This window comes from Acipenser ruthenus, chromosome 15 (assembly GCF_902713425.1).
Source record: "Acipenser ruthenus chromosome 15, fAciRut3.2 maternal haplotype, whole genome shotgun sequence".
Taxonomy (NCBI): domain Eukaryota; kingdom Metazoa; phylum Chordata; class Actinopteri; order Acipenseriformes; family Acipenseridae; genus Acipenser; species Acipenser ruthenus.
In genome coordinates, this window is record NC_081203.1 from 29,262 (window position 1) to 54,386 (window position 25,125).

The following is a 25,125-nucleotide window of genomic DNA, read 5'->3' on the forward strand; positions in this document are numbered from 1 at the left end:
AGTTATGTGTAATAGATATATATTATTTTATTTTAAAGAATTAAAATTGTATAAAACATTAACCATATAATCCTCAATGACCACTTTGGTGACAATATAATATTTTTTTATTATTTTAAGATAGAAATATACTGTAATAAAATCAAACCACAAATAGGCTTTGGACTAATTATATGAGTTATAAATAACAATTGAAACTCTTTATATATTATATAGAAAGAGCTGTGTGGCTTGAGCTAGTGATTGTGCTTGGTATGAGTGAAGTGGCTGAGCTTGAACGTGTGTGAGTAAATACAATGCTGAGAAAGAAGGCTGGCTGGCTGGTTGGAGAGATAGAGAGCACAGCACATAGAAAATGAGCTCTTAAACATTAGTGTTTTAATAGTAGTTAAAGTCATAAATTGTGATTTTTTTTGCATAAAATACTAAATGAAGATTTACTGAAGACAAGGAGAACATTTTGAAAGAAAAATAATGAAAAGAAAAGAAAAGAAAAACTAAAGAAAGACAGAAGAAATACTGAGAACAGAGAGACAGGCAGCCAGAATAGAGCACAGAAACAGGAGGTAAGAATCTATATTAACCAGCAAGATAAATACAACAAAAAATACCAATAAAAAAAAAAAATAATAATAATAGTCATCATCATCTGTAATCTGCAAGAAAAGTCAGTATAGCTTCATACAAACTGCTGTGTGAATTTTAAAAAATGCAGAATGAAGTGACAGTTGGAGAGGGCCTCCCAACTGCCAGTGAATTTGATACATTTGAAAATGTAAGAGTTTTTGACAGGCTGAGCAGCAACGGCTGCAGCAGCATTGAAATAGAATACCCAGAGGAGCTGAGCTCTGCAAAGCAAAGAAAAAATTACAAAGACAGAGTGCTGAGGGAGTCCCCAGAGACTCTAATAGCAAACTACTCCACAGTGGACAACTGCAGGGTCAAGTGCAACCTGCTGCTCTACACCGAGCACCCCAGTGCATGGCACTCTGCGCTGTGCAGCACCTACTGCAACATCCGCAATGGAGGCATCGGCAGAGGCAGGCAGCTGACCGTGTTCGAGGACAGTGATGCTGACAGCGTCATGCTCACTGTCAATGTCTACCACAATGGTACTGTCATGGTGCAGGGCAGAGAGAGCAGCCTGGACCTGTTTGAACACAGCTTCCCAGCATTGAGAGAGCGTGTGGAGAGAGCGAAGACAATACCAGAGCTTGCAAACCCCCAGCCTCTCCCCCCACCCCCAGCACAACGCAGCAGCCAGCCTCCCCACCCCCAGCACAGCCCTGTCACTGACTCCCCCAGACAGATCAGCAACATCAGAGCCCTGAAGGAGTGCCTGTCAGTGCTGGAGCTGCAGTTCACGGAGTTCAGGGAACACACTGAGCACAAGCTGGCCAGCCTCTTATGGGGGTTTGGAACCACAAATCACTGCATCTTAAACACACAGCTCTAGAGTCCGTAACTACAGCATGTACTGTACCGTCTATTGTGTGTGTTATGTGTGTTCTTAGTCCAGTTCTAGTCACAAAGGAGTACAGTGGTACAGCTGGCAGGATGGCTCAGTTGGTAGAGCACAGGGTCCTGCTTCCCAGGGTTGGAGGTCCAACCCCCGTTCACAATGCCTGTTTTTCTGGGGGGGTTTTTTCAAGTTGGTTAATTTACCTTGTAGGCAATGTAAACCTAACATCAAGGACAAAGGAACAGCGATGGGGAAACGCTTTGCGCATCATATGCTAACATCTACATGGCCGATTGGGAAGAAACAATCCTCCCCAGATGCCCACACAGACCAACTCACTATTTCAGGTACCTAGATGACATTTGGGGCACTTGGACACATAGCATGGAGGAATTTACACATTTCATCTCGTTACTTAACACACACCACCAGTCCATCAAGGTAAAATACACCACACATAACAGCAAAGTAAACTTTTTAGACACCACCACTTACAAAGGACCACATTTTTCACAAACACACCAACTAGACACCAAAGTATATTTTAAAGAAACTGACACACACACTCTACTACACAAAACCAGCTATCACCCTAAACACACATTTAGAGGTTTAATAAAATCACAACTACTCAGATTCCACAGAATTTGCACACAACATACTGACTTCCAGGCAGCTACCAAAGTCTTATTCACAGCACTCAGACAAAGGGGGTACTCCCGTTCCTTCCTCAGAGGAATAAGGAAAACCTTCTTAGAACAAAAGCCTAGAGACAACAAAAAGATTATTCCACTTATAACTACCTACTCACATTTTAGTGTGGCTGCTAATTCACAGATAAAACAAAACCTAACCAACAAATTACAAGACACCAATCTTCTTACAGGACACAAGATCATCTCAGCCTACAGAAAAAACAAAAACTTGACCAACTATTTAGTGTCCAGTAAACTGCCTTCACTTAATCTAATCGCAAACCAACAAAAGCATCACGACACTTCAAGCAACTTTCCACCCTCCGGAGCCAATCCACAGGCATCACATACAACATTCCACAAACCTTTACACAAAACAGCAGGAACTGCATCTACGCAATACAATGCGATACATGCAAAATCATTTACATTGGAGAAACAGGCAACACTATCCGAGTAAGACTAACACAACACATCTATAATATCAAACACAAAAAAGAATCACAAACACCTCTAGTAGCACACTTTCTACAACACAACTTGGAATCTCTGAAAATTACAGGGCTGGAGAGGAACCAGAACTGGACAATCGGAGAAAGGAAATGGAGAGAAAAAGACTGGATCAACAAACTACAAACAACTTTCCCGCTAGGCCTGAACATTAGAAACTCCACGATAGACCTACACTAGAAAAGGAGCTCCAAAACAAAAAAAACAAAGAAAGAAATCCAAAAAGAGCCAGATGGCCAGTGCATCTTTCTTTCCCTGAAAAACCAACCAAGTGTGGAGTTCTCAGGGAAACAAAGTTCAGTTTTATTATTATTTATTTATTTATTTATTTATTTATTTATTTATTAAATACATTTCAAGAATCACAGAACGGTAATAATACAATTAAGAGAAAGATAAAAAAAAAAATACAATGACTTTGGTTCTAGCAAGTACAAGTATGACAAAATACGATTCAATAACGGAGCAGATAACAGTGTCAGTGATAGTTACATCAGGATATAATTAAATACAAAATACTACAGATTAAATAACACTTGATTACAGTACTCTAAAGTACAGGATTAAATGCAGTAAAATAGGGGGCAGATAAGAGCAAGTAAAGCGCATTAAGGAAGAGTGATAAGTGTCCAGAGGGGAAAGAGGAGTTCTACAGGTGCTGTCTGAAGAGGTGAGTCTTGAGGAGGCACCGGAAGGTGGTCAGGGACTGGGCAGTCCTGACATCTGTAGGAAGGTCATTCCAACACTGCGTGGCGAGGGTGGAGAAGGAGCAGGCTCTGAAGACAGAGGAGCATAGAAGAGATACAGTCTGTCTTCTAGTGCAGGAGGAGCGGAGAGGTCGAGTGGGGGTGTAGGGAGAGATGAGGGTCTAGAGGTAGCTGGGTGCAGTCTGGTCAAGGCATCTGTAGGCGAGTACAAGAGTCTTGAACTGGATGTGAGTGGTGATCGGGAGCCAGTGGAATGAGCAGAGTAGTGGAGTTGCGTGGGAGAAGCGAGGCAGAGAGAACACCAGGCGAGCAGCGGAGTTCTAGATGAGCTGGAGAGGACGGGTGGTGGACGCAGGGAGGCTTAGGTTTTAGGTTAGTTGATTGTAAAACATTTAATTTCCAAACCACATGCAAGCAGCACACAGAACGCTGACCCTCGTTACCTGAGTAATTTTATAACCACGAGTAAACCAGGTGAACAGCAGCAGACCCGTGAACATCGAACCACAAAACAAAACGCTAGCATGACCACGACAGCTCTCCCAGTACAGCTCTAGTTTCTCAGTACAGTCCTGGTTTCTGGGCACACTTCATGGGGGTGTGGTTTCTCAGCTCAATAAACTGATCCTCCTCTCTGGGGGTCATTTCAAGCAATTCCACACCAGCTTGTTAAAGAGGTTTGTGATCCACATCCTTTCAGGAACGCTTGCCATGACACTGCAGTCGATTCTAAATCGTACAGAAGGGAATCTCTTTTATGACCAGCAGAGGTCACTGCAGCCGCAGCGAATTAATAAGCTTTTACTGTAGCTCAATACTGCCGCTGTAATCGCCTGTCTGGCTGTGTGTGTCCCGTTTTCAATCATTCTCTATCTTCTTTCGTGTTCAGATATGTTCACAACCAGGCTTGTTTTCAAAATCAAAATGAAATGAACTCGGTGGACGTTTTGAAGTTGGGAGTGGACGCGCTGAAAGAGGAGCTTCAACGACGAAGGCTGGACACCCGAGGCCCGAGAACAGAGCTCACAAAGCGGCTACAGGACGCACTCGAAGGCGAGGCCTCAGCAGAGGAGACGGATGAAGAATGGGAGGATTATTCTGAAGCAGGTTTTTCTGACGGTTCTGGTTCAGTTAAATCTAATGTGTTAAAAGTATATATTAAGTGCGAGCTGCTTGCAATACTGCCTCGGAGGTAGTAGAGGTTATGAATACACTGTAGTTTAAAAAACACAAAGATCCGCTTTATTCCGCAATTCAAATAAAAGGCTCACATTGAAGCGCGGCGGCTGCAGCAATGCCAGTCAGATTAAAGCGCGATCGCTTGTGTTGATGATTCTATATGATAATTAGCATTGAAATATTGGGTTATGGTTTAAAAAAAAATCTCGCGAATTGAACGTCAAATGTCTTGATTCCTAAGAGTTTGTCTCACGATTTGTGCAGAGGTGTGGTTGGCAGTACTGCAAATGTAAAACAAAAAATTATCTGACAGCATAGAAAATCGTGTTTTTCTAATGATATTCCACAGCAAACGGATTCATAGGATCCCGCTAATAAGGGCTGTGTTTGCAAATCAGACAATGGGTTAGATTCATTTAGCGATTTCTTCAGGACAAATTTCAAAATCTTTATCGAGAAAAAGAACTGCTGCTGATGCCCCTTCTTATTGTGTGTGTGCGTGTGTGTGTGTTTGCTGGTGTGTTAAGCGGACGCAGCCCTGATACGTGTCCTGCATTGTTATTTGGGTGAACACATTAACAGCACAGTCAGGTTCAGTCGCACTTATCATTTCATTCACATGTTTATTAGATGTGTTTTAATGGGGCCCCCAGTACTGCTGGAGTATGTCTGTCAGTCACACTGCACACACTGGAGCTGGAAACACCATCAGTTTACATTACTTCAGTACCCAAGCAAGATCTATACTGAATCAAAACCACAAACCACCATATACATTACAGGGGTGGAAATAAGACTCCCATTGCATAGCAGTGTCATCCATTCCTGGGGTCTGATAAGACACACCTGAGCTGGCTACCTCTACACTGGGGCTAATGAAACTCACAGTAAAACCTGGAATGGGTGAAACCGCTGCAATGGGAGTGTTATTTCCATCCCTGCTGGTTCTCTTTTCGGCGCAGAGGTGAAAGTGGTGGTGAAGGAGGAGGAGGAGGAGGAGGAGGAGGAGGAGGAGGAGGAGTGTGAGCTGGTGCCGGTGACGGACCCTCGCTGCTGTCTCGAAGAGGGGAGACCCCCCCCAGCGAGCCGCAAGAGAGCGCTGGAGGAGGGGCCGGGGCGCGGCGCACACTGCGAGAAACTCCAGCACAAGAGGTACCTCCGCAGGCTCTGCTGCTGCTGCTGCTGCTGCATTCAACCTGCACTGTGTGGCAGCTGTCACTGAAACGTGTCTGATAGTTTAAACACTAGGGAACGCTGTTTACACAAAAGGTGTAATTGTGTAGGTAAGGGTTAACACAAGCGTCCTAATGTAAGCTAAGGAAAGTCCAAGACCTGTGCTAATCCATGCATGCCAATAAGCCCCCCTTCTGCATAGCGGTGAGATCCATTCCTAGCTTTTACAATGACTTCAGTAAGACATATCTGAGCTTGTTATCTAGACACGCTGCGGCTGATCAAGCTTCTAGTAAAACCTGGAATGGGTGACACTGCTGTGCAGTGGGAGTCATTTCCACCCCTTTAATAAGAGTCAGTGAAACCAGCCATTAGTCTATTAAACGTGGATTGACAGCCTCAGATTGTGATAGAATATCCCGTGTATATCTCAGCACCCCTCTCCTTCCAGGACCCCGCCCCAGCTGCTGGACCTGGACTCGGGAGACTGGACCTACGGGACCCGGAAGCCCAATTTCACGGAGTCGGAGACGCGGGTCCTGGTGGAGGAGATTCTGAGGAACCGGCACACGCTGTTCTCCCCGGACTCGTGGCGCCCGCCCCCCCAGGAGAGGCAGCGGTGCTGGGGGGAGATCAGAGAGGCGGTGAACGCAGTGAGCGAGGTGAGCCGCGAGGTGAAGGAGCTGAAGAGACGCTGGCAGATACTCAAGAAGAAGATGAAGGACAGGCTGGGGGGTGAGCAGGACGGCAGGGAGCTGAGGCTGTGTGGCTGGGAGGAGAGCATCGTGGGGTTCCTGAAGGACGAGGTGACGGAGTGTGGGTTCGGCAGCCTGACAGGTGAGGCGAGGGAGACCGGACAGCATCTCTCTGATTTCTGTGGAAGTGTGTTTGAAAGAAATGTGTTAGTGAGCATGTGTCAGTGTGAGTGTGTGTGGGACAGTGTGTCAGTGTGAGTGTGTGTGGGACAGTGTCTCAGTGTGAGTGTGTGTCGGACAGTGTCTCAGTGTGTGGGACAGTGTCAGTGTGAGTGTGTGTGGGACAGTGTCTCAGTGTGTGGGACAGTGTCAGTGTGAGTGTGTGTGGGACAGTGTCTCAGTGTGAGTGTGTGTGGGACAGTGTGTCAGTGTGAGTGTGTGTGGGACAGTGTCTCAGTGTGTGGGACAGTGTCAGTGTGAGTGTGTGTGGGACAGTGTGTCAGTGTGAGTGTGTGTGGGACAGTGTCTCAGTGTGTGGGACAGTGTCAGTGTGAGTGTGTGTGGGACAGTGTCTCAGTGTGTGGGACAGTGTCAGTGTGAGTGTGTGTGGGACAGTGTGTCAGTGTGAGTGTGTGTGGGACAGTGTCTCAGTGTGTGGGACAGTGTCAGTGTGAGTGTGTGTGGGACAGTGTCTCAGTGTGAGTGTGTGTGGGACAGTGTGTCAGTGTGAGTGTGTGTGGGACAGTGTCTCAGTGTGTGGGACAGTGTGTCAGTGTCTTTGTCATTTAAACTCCACTTCAGTTTAAATCAATCAAAAATCCATCAATCAGAAAGTACAATAAGAGGTGAAACTGCCTGACTGCTTCCAACGCCATGTCCTCTTAAATAGGATATGCAGTCCTCAGCGAGTCCTGACTTCTAATGAGAGAATAGCTAACAGCTAACCAAACCATTTCAGGCAATGCTGTGAACGTAGGAAAATCCCATCCAAACCGTTCCCTCAAAATATGGTTGGTGAATAGAAAACTAAATGAAAGCAGTCGTTAGTTTTTCACCCTTTCTTTTACCCCAGTATATACATCAGCATAAAAGAATATTTCATTTTAAAATTAGACGACTTCTGATTTTACTCTGTAGCGGTGCTGCGAGAGGTATATGTCTGTCTTCCTGTGTGTTGTGGGTGTCGGTGTGTATGTGTGTCTGTTTGTGTTATTTGTGTCGGCGTAGGTTTTACTCCAGTCTTAATATTGCACCACATTACCTTACATTACTTCAAATGTACTAACAGCAAAAAACAAGAAGTATCTGTGCTGTCCTTGCAGGATCACAAGCCCGGCCTCCCTCAGACACAGACTCTGCTCCGGAGAGGCTCTGTGTGGAGAGCTCCTCACCCTCCCCTTGCCTGCCTGAGAGCTTCCAGCCCCTCACATTCATCAACGAGGGGGGGAAGGTGCTACCCACAGTGCGCTCCCTCAAACCGGCCGCTCCGAGCCCAGGGCCAACACACAGACAGCCTGAGACTAAACCAGAGGCACCATCAGGGGGGAAGCAGGCTGAGGTAGCCAGTAAACCCACGGGAGTGCCCCTCACAAAGCAACCGCCAGCCCCGGAGGAGCCCCCGCGTGCTGCCGAAGCTCTGGGGTCCCAGGCTACTCTGCTGAGGGAGTGGAGAGAGCAGCAGACCCAGCACACTGCTCTGCTGAGGGAGTGGAGAGAGCAGCAGCCCCAGCACACTGCTCTGCTGAGGGAGTGGAGAGAGCAGCAGACCCAGCACACTGCTCTGCTGAGGGAGTGGAGAGAGCAGCAGACCCAGCACACTGCTCTGCTGAGGGAGTGGAGAGAGCAGCAGACCCAGCACACTGCTCTGCTGAGGGAGTGGAGAGAGCAGCAGCCCCAGCACGTCGCTCTGTTAGGCTCCCTGAGCCAGCAGGTGTGTTCAGCCGTGCAGCACATTGCAGACATGGCTAACACCTTCAAGAGCATGGCAGCCAGCATGGCAGCTGTAGCACAGTCTGTGCTGTCCCTGGCCAGCAATACAGAGGCTATACAGCAGCAGGAGGAGACAGACGACAAACCCAGACAGACGTAACAGCAGGACCACACTGAGCCGTGATACACGATGCTGAGGGTGCACTTCCCTTATTCAACAGCCCACTGTTTTATAAACGCTGCAGCAGTTATACATTACCCTTGTCACTCTGTGAGGTCATCACAGCTGTTCAAAGCCTTGTCACTCTGTGAGGTCATCGCAGCTGTTCAAAGCCTTGTCACTGTGTGAGCTCATCACAGCTGTACAAAGCCTTGTCACTCTGTGAGGTCATCGCAGCTGTTCAAAACCTTGTCGCTGTGTGAGGTCATCACAGCTGTTCAAAGCCTTGTCGCTCTGTGAGGTCATGACAGCTGTTCAAAGCCTTGTTGCTCTGTGAGGTCATGACAGCTGTTCAAAGCCTTGTTGCTCTGCGAGGTCATGACAGCTGTTCAAAGCCTTGTCGCTCTGCGAGGTCATCGCAGCTGTTCAAAGCCTTGTCACTCTGTGAGGTCATCACAGCTGTTCAAAGCCTTGTCGCTTTGTGAGGTCATCGCAGCTGTGAGGAGGTGAAGGAGAATGCCTAAGCAAGTCCCATCTGATTGAAGTCTGCCACTACAGCACTGGAACCACTCAGCCCAAGTGACCTCAGCACAGACTGGGACTGTTTCTGCTGGTAATGGAAACACAAAGTAAAAAGGACAGTTCCATTTAAAGGGCAGAGGAACTCATTACAAATCTACTCTCTCTGCAAGTTATAAGACTCTTTCAGTTTAAATAAGGAAATCATTTGTTTTTGTAATTGTTCATTAAAAATGGTTTGTGTTTAAAAAACAAAATGTTTCCATGTATTTATCATTCATGTGTAGTTTTACCCTGTCTTCAAAATACTGTGTTAAAATAAGGTCAACAGTACAGTAATGTAATGCCCTGAATAAAACCGATTGAAGGAAGGACTGAATGAAGATGTAATCCACACTCCATCTTCCAATCACTGTGAATGAGGTCCTGATATAATCACCTGCTGTGAATCATCCAGTTTACTCTCAGGCTGCACACATTCATGAATCTGCCACCATGAGTCAATCTAGTGACCAACTCACACAATTAAAAAGTGAATTTAACTTTCAACACTTCCAGCCCTAGCACAGTCCTGCCCGTTTAGTAAGCAATACAAAATGCACTCTCAGGAAATCCCCTGCTGACATACTGTAGGGGTGAAGAGCTGTCTTGTCTTTTGTTTTAGTGGGAGAAGCCCTTCTGATGCCTCTGCAGATTCCCAGCACACGGGCTCTGAGGCTGTGTGACCTGGACTGAGTGGAAACTGGTCTAGAAACCCCAGCCTTTCCTCTTCCAGCTAGAAGTTAAGGGAGTGTTTGATATTAGCATGTGACATTTGACTTTTAAATGATAACATTTATTTAGCAAAAGAATAAACATTTCAATGTATATTTTGAATGTTGCAACAGCAAATCCTTTCATTTGAGGAGTGTGCAGTAGGTGGCGCTGTGTATCTGAGCCAGTCCTGAGGGAGGGAGGCAGAGAGGAGAGTCTATTTCAATGATGATATCAACAGCAACAGATTCAAATGCATCCTTTAACTTGCAACCCGCTTCTAACTAGGGCTCAAACCCAGGGGGAAGTTAATCCCAATCTCTACACGAACCCAACTGGGCTCCCCTGGCAGCTATGCAGCGGTACCGAAATAGTCAAATAACAAGTACTTCTTACCTTTCAAAAAGTATGAACTGTGGAAAAAAGGGTAGAAGAACTCAATTAAAAATATCGGAATAGAAGGGAAGCCTGTACAGCACACTATTTCTTAAATTGTTATACTAATGCTAATACTTCACCAGGTAAGTGAATGCTGTCTAAGAAACTAAAGTGCCATTGAAGCAACATAGACTGGGCTGGCACACCTGGACTGGTGACAGGACCCAGGTCTAAAATATTCATCCTGTGAAGAAATCTCTGGGTTTTTTAAGATACTTTAAGGCTGCTAGTTTGAGCAACATTTCTTCGTTTTGGGCTACAGAAATAGATTGATGATATGAATTAAAGTTTCTAATTCTGGAAGCTCTACCAATACAGATCCCCTGCATGCATTTCTTCAACAGGCATCAAAGGTTATCTGGCGTTTCTCACACAGCTCCACTTTGTCATAACAAAGCACTTGCACCCACCTGAGTTGCAGACAGCATTCGCAATCCCTTTCCCTGCAAAGACAGACTGGATCAGACACAGAGGAAGAAGGCTTTGAAACACGACCCATTCATGACCTGTGGACTCTACACACAGAAGTGAAGTGGCGCTCAAACGAGGGCTCCACAGCACTGTACTGTAAAAGAGGACTTCTCTTACCAGCATCTAGAACTTTATGAAGCCAGTCCAGAACTGCACAAAACAAGAAGAAAAGATGGATTTCGGATGTCAAGTCATTGATACACCGTATCTAATGCTGTGGAAATTAGAAACTGGACTTACGTCTGTTGGTAACTGAAAAAAAAAACACACACACATAATAAAAATAAATATAATTGTATCCAAAAATCTGTTTGTATGTATATTCCAGTGTATCCAGTGCCAGTGATTCACAATGTCACTCATTCATCATGTAAAGTGTAGGAGTGTATCCAGTGCCAGTGATTCACAATGTAACTCATTCATCATGTAAAGTCTAGGAGTGTATTCAGTGCCAGTGATTCACAATGTCACTCATTCATCATGTAAAGTCTAGGAGTGTATTCAGTGCCAGTGATTCACAATGTCACTCATTCATCATGTAAAGTCTAGGAGTGTATCCAGTGCCAGTGATTCACAATGTCACTCATTCATCATGTAAAGTGTAGGAGTGTATCCAGTGCCAGTGATTCACAATGTAACTCATTCATCATGTAAAGTGTAGGAGTGTATCCAGTGCCAGTGATTCACAATGTCACTCATTCATCATGTAAAGTCTAGGAGTGTATTCAGTGCCAGTAATTCACAATGTAACTCATTCATCATGTAAAGTCTAGGAGTGTATTCAGTGCCAGTAATTCACAATGTAACTCATTCATCATGTAAAGTGTAGGAGTGTATTCAGTGCCAGTGATTCACAATGTAACTCATTCATCATGTAAAGTGTAGGAGTGTATTCAGTGAAAGTGATTCACAATGTAACTCATTCATCATGTAAAGTGTAGGAGTGTATTTCATGGAGCTGCTTACACTGAAGATGTTCATTGACGATGGTATCTTCAACTACCTGAGCTGGAATGAAAGAATACACATCACTAGTCATGCCTTGGTGTGGCATGCCGAGGAATAAGAGGTGCTCACAGAGCCACAGCCATTCAAATACTTTGCAGACTCATCACATCAAATCAGTGGCATTTCACAGTATTAAGTGTAACAGGTGTCACTGTGTCCTATATCACGACATGCAGATCTCTGTGTCCTATATCACAACATGCAGATCACTGTGTCCTATATCACAACATGCAGATCTCTGTGTCCTATATCACGACATGCAGATCTCTGTGTCCTATATCACGACATGCAGATCTCTGTGTCCTATATCACAACATGCAGATCTCTGTGTCCTATATCACGACATGCAGATCTCTGTGTCCTATATCACAACATGCAGATCTCTGTGTCCTATATCACGACATGCAGATCACTGTGTCCTATATCACGACATGCAGATCTCTGTGTCCTATATCACAACATGCAGATCTCTGTGTCCTATATCACAACATGCAGATCTCTGTGTCCTATATCACAACATGCAGATCTCTGTGTCCTATATCACAACATGCAGATCACTGTGTCCTATATCACGACATGCAGATCTCTGTGTCCTATATCACGACATGCAGATCTCTGTGTCCTATATCACAACATGCAGATCTCTGTGTCCTATATCACAACATGCAGATCTCTGTGTCCTATATCACGACATGTTGAAAAGCAACTTACCAAGATCTTTACTGACATCCTTTTTGGGATCTGGTTTCAAAACCCCAAGCGGATCTGCAAACAGTTCACAGGTGAAGGTCAGTTACACGTCACTTAGCTCCCCAGACCCTGATATCTATGTTGCAGCTGCCATTCAGAGCAGAGCTGCAGTCCTCCCTCAGATGTCGTCTGCACTTTACCAATCTGCAACTGCTTGTGTTGCTCTATTTCATTTCCTTTAAGGTTCTGTGATGTGAACAGTGTGTTTAACCCCCAAACTAAAGAGCATTGTGAGCTGTAGTACAAAGAACACAAGATGGAACCGTTCCTGCAGTGTGGAAGGAGGATTGCCACATAGCAGCAGCCCCCTTCATTGATCTGAGGTGCAGAAGCAGCTGTACATGCAAGACCTACAGTACTGATGGATGCTGTGTTTATGTGCCTTGGGGACAAACAGGCTTGCTTTTTAACATTCTGTTAATGGTGTTAGGAAAATGAATACGTAATTCAACTACGTAATATTTTGCTTGATAATGTTATATATGAGGCTGTGATATTTACAATGTTGAGAACCTGCCGCACCGACCGACAGCTCACAACTGCACTTGACATTGCTGATGGACTCGCTGCAGTCAGCCTGAAGATTAGATTGTCTGTTCCTAATACAGATGGTAACTCCCACTAATCAGCAGCTAAAGCAGACACAGAAACTCTGAAACAAATGAAGTAAATCAGTAAACTCACCCAGCTCTCTGCGAGTGTCCCGGACTTCACTCGACACCTTTGTTCTGCTCCGGCGCTTGCTGTTCCCATTGCGCTTCGCCCCTGCGAGGTCTGTGGACAGATGGGACTTTCTGAGTCTTACTCTCATCTCTCTCCTGTGCAGGTGAACTTACCTGAGACCTGTCTCTCTCCTGTGCAGGTGTGCTTACCTGAGACCTGTCTCTCTCCTGTGCAGGTGTGCTTACCTGAGACCTGTCTCTCTCCTGTGCAGGTGTGCTTACCTGAGACCTGTCTCTCTCCTGTGCAGGTGAACTTACCTGAGACCTGTCTCTCTCCTGTGCAGGTGTGCTTACCTGAGACCCGTCTCTCCTGTGCAGGTGTGCTTACCTGAGACCTGTCTCTCTCCTGTGCAGGTGTGCTTACCTGAGACCTGTCTCTCTCCTGTGCAGGTGAACTTACCTGAGACCTGTCTCTCTCCTGTGCAGGTGTGCATACCTGAGACCCGTCTCTCTCCTGTGCAGGTGTGCTTACCTGAGACCCGTCTCTCTCCTGTGCAGGTGTGCTTACCTGAGACCCGTCTCTCTCCTGTGCAGGTGTGCTTACCTGAGACCCGTCTCTCTCCTGTGCAGGTGTGCTTACCTGAGATCTGTCTCTCCTGTGCAGGTGTGCATACCTGAGACCTGTCTCTCTCCTGTGCAGGTGTGCTTACCTGAGGAAGAGATCAGCAGAGCCGCTGACAGCAGCCACACACAGACAGTCTTCATTGTGAATGAAGCCTCCTCCTTTCCTTGTGTATTTATCCAGTTCCACTGCGCCCCTCCCATGTGCTCTGCCACGCTTTCCTGAGCTCCTCTACACTTTGCTCTGTGTTTAATATAGTGAAATGGAAGCACCTTTACTCCAATAGTAAACTCGAAGGTCGTGTAAAAAGACAGCGCTGATGATACCTTTCTGTTTGCAGGGTTGTTTTGTAACAGCCGCTAATTTGAGGTTAACATGAACCCTAAATTATTGTTATAGACACGGCAGAACAAAACTAGAAATTAAAAACTAAAACACGTCATTAAAATAACGCGTGAGAGCATGTCTATGACATTGCTGGAGTATAAACAGTAATGGCACGTGACGCTTTTCAGAATAGTTAGTTAACTCCTCCTCTGCCTGTTACACGAGTGAAACCCACACAGTGACGTCCACCTACCGATCCACACCATCTCAGATCCACATGTAAATAAGAAACTGCCTCTCCGGTTCCTCTAGTTATTCCACCGTCCGCTCATAAACTCCACCGTGTCAGCGTCCGCGGACTCGTTTAATGCAATACCGTGATGTACTCGCGTTAGCAACCACGTTACAGACATATCCAGTTATTGCAATTGATTTCGTTTATAAAATAAACAGTATAACACGTGCCTCTTAACTAACTTCATGACGTAATAAAGCAAGCTATTGTTGCGCTCCGAGTGCGATGATAACAAGCAGTGATCAGCGCGCAGAATCACGTGGAGAAGAACATAATCAATCAATGGAGCGCATTCTCCTCAGTCCAACAGTGCCGGGTTTGATGTGATCACACGCCATGCGGCTTTTTCAGTTTCGTATCGCCTTGTCCATACTTGCTATAATTTGTGCAGGTGAGTAAATCCATTTTAGAAAGTAGTTTATGCAGCTAACAGTCGGGCATGGTTTCAAAGCGCGTTCTGCACTGGAATTACATTTCGTGCGTCTGTCAGAAGAGCCGTGCGCTGAAGTCGAGCAGCATTTTAGAGTCTATTATAAATGAAAGTGGAACGCAGTGAAAAGGCGCGGGGAATCTGGTCAGATTCGACATACTAATACAGCTTGATGTGGTTCAATCCTGTTATTAATTCCACACTTTCTTGTCTACAGTCCAGGTAAAGACATTTCCTCAAATCGCCTTCATGATTATCAGTATAGCTCTCAGTGATTCTAACAGAAGATGACAGCAAACGAAACACGAATGAATGAGAATCCGTGTCAAACTTATTTCAGATGCATCGAGCCCTGGAAGCCCCGAGCTACAGAACACAGACAGCGCCAGTGCTGAAGACACGCAACCAGGAGTAAGCAGTCGTGATTTCGAGATGCTTTGGGCTTCCAGTCTGTCTTTTTTGTGTTGAATGTATTTTGATGTAAAATAAAAAAAATAATAGAGAGAAAAAAGAAAAAATTGTATGAAAGAAAAACATTAATAAAGAAAACTTGAATTTCACAGGCCGCTGCTTCAACTGACTGGGTCAAAAAAGGTGAGTAAACAGTCTATAAAACACTACCCAATTGTACAGTGTTCCGTAGTGGTGATAATGTGTGTCACTGTGACATGCATCAGGTGCAGTATAAGAAAGCATGCTGAAACGCGTCTGCGCTCCCCGCCTCTCTCGCAGCGTTTGGTTCGTGTGAATGCTCTCACGTGCTCACTCAAGCTACCCTGAAGCCGCTGCTGGGTGTGATCGCGGCAGTCTTCATGCTGGCGGTGGGGATGATGGTGGCCTGCGCTGGGCTGCTTCTAAAACCAGGACAGGAGACAGGGTGAGTCTTTATTCTACACAGCGCAAGAAGAGTCTGTAATTCAAATCTGATATAGAAAGAACAGCCTAATTGGGTTTTACTGGGTAAAGAATAAAAGCTCACTTACAGCATGTTGCCACCAGGTGGCACTATGGACAGTCAAAAAGAAAAAAGATCAGCTAGCTGTTTATTTCATAAAGTAAGAATTTGCATTGAACAGGTTTTGATGTGTTTGCAGACGAGATGACCAGCCTGCTCCACCTCAGTGAGTATCATTATTAACACGGAGGCAGGGAGGGCTTCTAAAAGCCTGTTACAAGACCTGCACAACTCCCACTGCCAAACCTACCCTTACTTACACATTCGCAAGTCTGGACTGTACTGTAACTCTGTACAAACATGTGTGTAACTCTGTCCAAACGCGTGTGTAACTCTGTACAAACATGTATGTAACTAGTCCAAACGCGTGTGTAACTCTGTACAAACGCGTGTGTAACTCTGTACAAACGCGTGTGTAACTCTGTACAAACGCGTGTGTAACTCTGTACAAACATGTGTGTAACTCTGTCCAAATGTGTGTGTAACTCTGTCCAAATGTGTGTGTAACTCTGGCCAAACGCGTGTGTAACTCTGTACAAACACGTGTGTAACTCTGTACAAACATGTGTGTAACTCGTCCAAACGTGTGTGTAACTCTGTACAAACACGTGTGTAACTCTGTACAAACATGTGTGTAACTCTGGCCAAACGCGTGTGTAACTCTGTACAAACACGTGTGTAACTCTGTACAAACATGTGTGTAACTCGTCCAAACGCGTGTGTAACTCTGTACAAACGCATGTGTAACTCTGTCCAAACACGTGTGTAACTCTGTCCAAACGTGTGTAACTCTGTCCACACGCTTGTGTAACTCTGTCCAAACGCGTGTGTAACTCTGTCCAAACGTGTGTGTAACTCTGTACAGCTGCTGCTTTGAATGCAGCACCCATGAGAGCGCACTGTGACCTTTCTGTCGTGTTTGTCTTTCAGAGAGGAGCAGCTTCATGAAGAAATAGAAGATTAAGTGTATTGCCTGCAAGAGAGTTTTCAATCTATTAAAAAAAGTCTGATTAAAACAGAGAATGCAGTTCTCTGATTTCACCAGTTACTCAGGAAGTGGATGAATCCACTGTGTAGAGCAGCAGCACCCCTGTGCAGTGTGTGTGTGTGTGTGTGTGTGTGTGTGTGTGTGTAGGTGTGTGTGTCAATGCGTAGGTGTGTGTGTGTGTGTGTGTGTGTGTAGGTGTGTGTGTGTCAATGTGTAGGTGTGTGTGTGTGTGTAGGTGTGTGTCAATGTGTAGGTGTGTATGTGTGTCAGTGTGTAGGTCTGTGTGTCTGTGTGTGTGTGTGTTGTAGTGTCTGTTTTCAATGTGTGTGTGTGTGTGGTGGCACAGTGGCTTCCCAGAAGATTTTTTGAAATAGGAGTATTATAGAAATATCTCAACTAATATCTTTGATATACTGTAATGTGACAAGGAAGCTGTGCGAGTAAAGGGTCCTCATGCAGTAAAGTAAGGTGCTATTGTACAACATACTGTCAGCATGGTGAAGCAACAAGGGAACGCTGTCGGTCTCTATAACAATCAGGGCTCTCGCACATCTACATCTTATCTGTGCTGTCTCTTACACTGTCCTTTATCTAAAAAACACACACTGGCATTTCTGCAAGCCCTTAAATACCTGTCTCCACGGAAACCACTGGATTGTGATGTCATACTATTTGCATACATTTCTCTGACCTCACGATGAACTGCTGTTGATGCATTGTGCCAGTAAGCGGGTGACTGAGAAGATGATTTGAGATGAAGAGACAACTGGAGGGACTCGTTCTGCTTTTCCTTCTCTCTGCTCTGTGCTGTGAGTGACTGTCACTGTTAGCAGTGAAGTGATTTGGGCTAGCAACACAAAAACAGAACACATTTCATTACAAAACCATTGAAGGTAGAATAATCTGGTTAAAAAACTGCAACATGTTTTGTCTGATTAAAAAAAGGTCTCAGTGAAAGAACAAGTGTGAAGATGAGTGTGTAATCCCAGTTAATCTCAGTGTCTAATCTCAATGAAGTTAATCTGAGTGTGTAATCCCACAATGAAGTTAATCTGAGTGTGTAATCTCACAATGAAGTTAATCTGAGTGTGTAATCTCACAATGAAGTTAATCTCAGTGTCTAATCTCACAATGAAGTTAATCTGAGTGTGTAATCTCACAATGAAGTTAATCTGAGTGTCTAATCTCACAATGAAGTTCACTGTTGTGGCAGGTCTGACAAGCAGCTTTCCAGAGAGACTCACCAGAGAGGCAAAGCCTGCATATAAATCAGTAACTGAACCACCGGGCGAGGTGGGGGCTGAGCAGGGCAGAGGTACCAGTGTACTGAAGAGAGAACAGGGCAGAGGTACCAGTGTACTGAAGAGAGAACAGGGCAGAGGTACCAGTGTACTGAAGAGAGAGCAGGGCAGGGGTACCAGTGTACTGAAGAGAGAGCAGGGCAGAGGTACCAGTGTACTGAAGAGAGAGCAGGGCAGAGGTACCAGTGTACTGAAGAGAGAGCAGGGCAGAGGTACCAGTGTACTGAAGAGAGAGCAGGGCAGGGGTACCAGTGTACTGAAGAGAGAGCAGGGCAGAGGTACCAGTGTACTGAAGAGAGAGCAGGGCAGGGGTGAGTATCACTGAACCAGGGAGAGGATTATATCAGATACTTTACAAGCAAAACAAACAGTTTAGAAATGCTGGGTGTCCAGAATTGATCAATGTAAACGGTGTAGAGCCCGTAGCTACATAGCTTGCTTTGCAGTTCAAGGTTTTTCTTCTTTAGGATCTTTCTTAGACAGCAGCGATACAGCAGGCTCTGAAGAAGGCAATAGGATTTTAACACGAGTGAAGAGAGTCGACACGTTTTGGCAGAAAGGTAAGCCTCTTTCTTTAAGTTAAGTGAATGCATTTTGATGTGGCAGTAATAGTACACTAGTGGTGTCTCTGAATTTGCTGTGCCGCATCTGAAGCGCTGCTGTAATACAGCTGGACAGCGTGCTTTCTACAAGGAGATGCCACTAAAGCCCAACAGCAGGGGATCTGCCCGCCTGCTGAATGTGCCCACCAGATGGGAAGTATCTCATGTTCAGTGTGTTGGGGGGAAGCCTGCCTGCTGAACGTGCCCTCTCTTGTGTTGCTCTCCAGCTGGGAAGTATCTCATGTTCAGTGTGATGGGGGGAAGCCTGCTTGCCGGAGCCTCCTACTTCTATTACATAACCCAGCATAACCGGTGAGTATTTCACAGCTTTGCCATTTATTTCAGAGAGTAGCAATTGTTTGAACTGTCCATCTGAAAACTGAGGAGTGAGACACTCCCATTCCCCCTATAGGAGATTAGCGGCTGTGGAGACAGACTAGCGGGGAGCTGTGTGGAGCAGCCATCAGTGTGCAGTCAGTCCCAGCCAGCCCTCTGCAGCCATGGGCACGTCTTCTCTGTCCAAGACGAGCAGGGACGCATGATGACAGCAGCTTCTGCTCCAGCTCAGCCCGAGGCTTCCCTGGACCGGCTTGCTCTGGATTACATGCTTCACACATTTCTGTGCTTCTGCTTTTTTACAGTAAACAAGATAAAAGAGAGACGGAGAGATTGAAAGCTATGCAAGAGGAAGCAGAGGACTCATAACTCACTCTGTTTTGAACAGACAGCTCCAGCTTTTATCAGCTAAGAGAAAAATAAAGTAAAAATAGAAACTGGAAAAATCACAGGCAGGGTTATGCAGGGTCTGTTCACTTAACAAAAGAGAATAGAAAAGTCAGGGAAACACAATGGTGATGATTACAAATATTACTTTATTCATTTATGTACAAACACAGACAAAACACACAACTAAAAGAAAGAAAAATAAGTGTTTTACATATACAGAATCCCAAGTGAAGCCACTGTGCTGGAGCTGAGTCTCCACTGTCTGCACATTGAAGCACTGTGAGGCAGTCCATTAGAGCAGGGTTGTGTGTGTGAGGCAGTCCATTAGAGCAGGGTTGTGTGTGTGAGGCAGTCCATTAGAGCAGGGTTGTGTAAGTGAGGCAGTCCATTAGAGCAGGGTTGTGTGTGTGAGGCAGTCCATTAGAGCAGGGTTGTGTGTGTGAGGCAGTCCATTAGAGCAGGGTTGTGTGTGTGAGGCAGTCCATTAGAGCAGGGTTGTGTGTGTGAGGCAGTCCATTAGAGCAGGGTTGTGTGTGTGAGGCAGTCCATTAGAGCAGGGTTGTGTGTGTGAGGCAGTCCATTAGAGCAGGGTTGTGTGTGTGAGGCAGTCCATTAGAGCAGGGTTGTGTGTGTGAGGCAGTCCATGCACAGTGAATGCCAGCTTGAATGAACATCACTGCCATGCAAACCAGTCTGTGAAAAGGGGTGCTCACATTGTGAAGCGCAATTACATCACACAGATACCAGGTAGTTAAAAAAAAGAATTACAAATTGAGAAATTATATATATATAAATAAAGGATTGAAAGGTGAGATCACATTTCTGGCCTCCTCCAGGAACAGTAGCAAACACATGTGGTGTCGAGTGCAGCTGTCAGACAGAGCGGTCAGTGCAGGGCTAGCAGTGCTGCTGGAGGCTCTCTACTGCTCTGGGCTGTGGCGTGGCTCCTCTGCAGACTGGCTGAACACAGGGAAGGGCAGGCGCTCCTCGATGTGGCTCTGGCAGAAGCGGTGAACGATGATGCACTGGTAGTTCCACAGGAAGAGCAGCACCATGACTGTGAGAGCCAGCAGAACCAGCAGTCCCACCAGGGCTCTGCTCCACAGCCAGCCCAGCCTCGCCTCCCTCTGCTGGGGCTCAGGGCTCTCCGGGCTGGCAGGGGGGTGTTCCTCTGCTGGGGCGAGTTTGCCCAGTTCAGGGTCAGCGTTCAGCTGGGGTATGGACTGGAACAGACGCAGGAAGTGTTTCAGCCCCAAGCTGATGCAGCGGCCCGAGTGACCCTGGGGTGACCTGTCCACCACACTCATCCTTCAGGCGCTGACTGGACACGTCACAGCAGAATCAGATTCACTTAGCAACAGCACCAGCCCGACTCCCACAGGCAATCTCCAGTGTGTGCAGATCCTGCAAGCAACCCCAGAGTGCATTGAAATCCTGCAGAGCAGCTGTCAAACATCACTGCAAATAATACATTCAAACTGAGTCCAGAACAGGCATCGTGCTGCACTAACCAGTCACCTCAACATCACTGATGGTATTCTATGATTTCAATATTACTGTATTACTTTACCTTGGTTATGGCGCTATTATCTCGTGCAATCTGACACGCGCCTGTCGTTTTCACAGACTCAGAAGAGTCCATGTTTACTAACACTGTGCCGCCTATATAAAATTACAGTAGTCCCCGTGCCTGCCGCAGGTTTCTATATAATGACGGTCGGTTACTGTAATATACTGCACAGGACACACTGTACTAGCGGAGAGTATTCTATAGAGCGTGCACCCAGACGGATATTGCAATTTACTTCATTGACTCCACGGCCGGATCTGTAAACACTTAGTACTCCTGCAGCTGGATAGCGGGCTGGCATGCACTGAACAGTTTCTAAATAGTTTACATAGCGAATAATTTGCAGGCCGAGGCGCAATGAGAGACGCATTCATTTCGTACAGGTGCCAGGGTCGCGTTTAGACACTCTGTTAGCTGTTTGCTAAAAACAAAGAGACGGACCACATTTGGACCTGATGTCACTTGTGTTTTTTTATTATTATTATTTGTGACATGCAAGAAATTTGATCCAAGTTATTTCAGAAAAAAAAAAAAAAACTTACCCGCCGCAAACAATGAACTCAATATTTCGCTTGTTTTTGTTTCCTGGTGATAGTCGTGCTTCTCCAGAGATCTCGTGCGATCAGGTCTCTCTCTCTGCTCTCCGCGGAGTCCTCTCACCCTCTTTAATCGCGTCTCACGGGCTTGTTCACCTCAAAAGGTGCTGCCCCGCCCCTTGCGGGAGGAGTCTGTCACTGTCTATCCAATCACAGCAAGAGGCAGTCCAAATAACGTTCTTGTGCACGAGGAGAAGTTGAGCTGTCTCAGGCCACACACACACACTAATGCACCAGCAATCACACACACTCACACACACACACACACACACACTAATGCACCAGCAATCACACACACACACACACTCACACACACACACACACACACACTCACACACACACACACACACACACACACTAATGCACCAGCAATCACACACACACTCACACACACACACACACACACACACACACTAATGCACCAGCAATCACACACACACACTCACAAACACACACACACACTAATGCACCAGCAATCACACACACACACACACACACACTAATGCACCAGCAATCACACACACACAAACACACACACACACACTAATGCACCAGCAATCACACACACACACACACACACACTAATGCACCAGCAATCACACACACACACTCACACACACACACATAAACACACACACACACACACTAATGCACCAGCAATCACACACACACTCACACACACACACACACACACACTAATGCACCAGCAATCACACACACACACTCACACACACACACTCACACACACACACACACACACTAATGCACCAGCAATCACACACACACACTCACAAACACACACACACACTAATGCACCAGCAATCACACACACACACACACACACACACACACACACTAATGCACCAGCAATCACACACACACACACACACACACACACACTAATGCACCAGCAATCACACACACTCACACACACATACTCACACACACTAATGCACCAGCAATCTCACACACACACACACACACACACACTAATGCACCAGCAATCACACACACACACACACTAATGCACCAGCAATCACACACACACACTCACACACACACACATAAACACACACACACACACTAATGCACCAGCAATCACACACACACACTCACACACACACACACATAAACACACACACACACACACACACTAATGCACCAGCAATCACACACACACACTCACACACACACACACACACACATAAACACACACACACACACTAATGCACCAGCAATCACACACACACACTCACACACACATACTCACACACACTAATGCACCAGCAATCACACACACACACGTGCACACACACGCACACACAAACACACACACGCACACACACACACGCACACACACACACACACCTCACTGAACCCTCCAAAGCGATGGAGCTCCAGTTCTTCCTGCAATTTTGCATTTCTCAGTCCTTTTATCTGCCAGTTTGCTCAGTTAATCTTCTATTTATTTAACTAAAGTAAATAGCATGATATTTCAGTCCCCTGGATAAGCACAGCCTTGGTCACTAGAGCCTCTTCATTTATTAAACAACTATTTTGTTATATCCTCATGCATCTGAAGTACTGGACAAAATCATCAAATACCTTCAAATCATCCTGCTTCTTATATCATATAACCAAAGGGGCACCATTTTAACCCTGATAGAAACAAAAGCATTTGTTATGAAGCTCTGCATGCAGGTCAGTAAGAGGAGACTCACACTGGGGTGAGAGTTACACACAGAGAGGCTGTGTGGTGCAGGGGTCCTGCATGCAGGTCAGTAAGAGGAGACTCACACTGGGGTGAGAGTTACACACAGAGAGGCTGTGCGGTGCAGGAGTCCTGCATGCAGGTCAGTAAGAGGAGACTCACACTGGGGTGAGAGTTACACACAGAGAGGCTGTGCGGTGCAGGGGTCCTGCATGCAGGTCAGTAAGAGGAGACTCACACTGGGGTGAGAGTTACACACAGAGAGGCTGTGCGGTGCAGGGGTCCTGCATGCAGGTCAGTAAGAGGAGACTCACACTGGGGTGAGAGTTACACACAGAGAGGCTGTGCGGTGCAGGGGTCCTGCATGCAGGTCAGTAAGAGGAGACTCACACTGGGGTGAGAGTTACACACAGAGAGGCTGTGCGGTGCAGGGGTCCTGCATGCAGGTCAGTAAGAGGAGACTCACACTGGGGTGAGAGTTACACACAGAGAGGCTGTGCGGTGCAGGGGTCCTGCATGCAGGTCAGTAAGAGGAGACTCACACTGGGGTGAGAGTTACACACAGAGAGCCTGTAGAGGTGCAATAAGGTTTCCTGCTCCAGCGCCGTCTCTGAAATAAGGCTTCTATCCACTTCTATCAAACCACTGTGCCCGTTTTGAGATTGTGCCTGGATTGCTTCATAACCCCAAGGTTATCTCAAAACGATACCCATTTGTGATGTGCAGCAGGATCAACGCTCCAGCGGAATCGAATCACAACTGAAACAGGAGAATTGGCAGGCGTGGGATTGGGAGAGAGATTAGTTCCAAGTGGGTGGAACTGGAACTGAACTATCATAATGACTTTGCATAATGCCGTGTGTGTTTACATATAAATATTTCTATATTGTAACATGAAGCCTCACAGCCAGCGTTCGTTGCACTCTTTAAAAATCACTGCCCCAGACACAGAACTGTGAGGGTTAGCACAGTTTATTATTTACAATAACAAAACAAAGAAACAAAACAAAAACCTAACTCCATTTTGGAGCCCTAAACAAAACTCTCTCCATCCTAACTGTACACTGGATGGATAAACTGTTTACCAGCAAAGCAAAGCCCTCTCACACACTCAGGTCTCCACAGCACCTGTCTCCTTCACGCATACATTCACTACTGCTTTGGGTGTGCATGGCTTGTCCTGTGGCATCCTGGGAAATGTAGTCCGGCAGTTCCTTCTTGGACTACAACTTTTCTACTTGCCCTAGTCTGCCACAACTACCCCATCGTCTCTGCAACAATATATGTATATATTTGAGATTCATAACTAATCAACACTCACTAGTGCTGAATTAAAAAACACTAAAAGAAACTTAATAAATTGAAAGACTTCTTAAAGAGTTTTTATTACCCCCCTCCCCCCCCCCTGCCCCCGCCACACACACACATTTAGCTTTATTAAAAGCTATGACAGTTCTGAGGTTTCTTATAAAGGGGAAATTGCTCCTGTAAGGTGATATTAGTCATTTTGCGATAGTTGCTTGGAAAATCTAATAGCAAGTGATGAATGTTAATCAAAGTGCTGCATATTAAAGGATGCTGCCAGTGAGGTATGTTACAGGCTACTAAGAGTTCTAGAGCAGGAGTCTCTTACAGGTTCTTAAGGGTTCTAGAGCAGGGCCTGTGCTCAATCCTGAGAAGAGAGAAGGCAATAAAAACACCACTGCAATTCTGTTTGTGGGTTTTGGTTCTTAAACATTAACTAGCACAAAATATTTTCCAGAAACACGTCCAAGAACAACAGCAAGGCTGGTTACAACAAACCAGTCACAGAGCAGCTCCAGGTTGGGAAAGATCAAGGTGCATTTTGAATGCATGCTCTGATCAGGAGCACTAATAAAGGGAGCCAGAG

The 25,125-nt window shown here is 45.9% G+C and overlaps 1 protein-coding gene and 1 long non-coding RNA gene across 2 annotated transcripts; one reads left to right on the forward strand and one right to left on the reverse strand.

Moving 5' to 3' along the window:
- Positions 1–4,110: 4,110 nt before the first annotated feature.
- Positions 4,111–9,286, forward strand: LOC117968285 (t-SNARE domain-containing protein 1-like). Its single transcript, XM_034915953.2, has 4 exons — positions 4,111–4,481; positions 5,516–5,705; positions 6,178–6,563; positions 7,744–9,286. The coding sequence occupies exons 1-4, from the start codon at positions 4,304–4,306 to the stop codon at positions 8,508–8,510; spliced, it is 1,521 nt and encodes a 506-aa protein (XP_034771844.2). The 5' UTR covers positions 4,111–4,303; the 3' UTR covers positions 8,511–9,286.
- Positions 9,287–9,844: 558 nt separating this feature from the next.
- LOC131697491 (uncharacterized) lies at positions 9,845–10,937 on the reverse strand. The gene is made up of 4 exons (XR_009307318.1): positions 10,809–10,937; positions 10,631–10,663; positions 10,179–10,195; positions 9,845–9,972 (listed from the first exon to the last, which is right to left on the reverse strand). It is a non-coding gene; the product is annotated as an uncharacterized LOC131697491 (long non-coding RNA).
- Between the last annotated feature and the right edge of the window lie 14,188 nt (positions 10,938–25,125).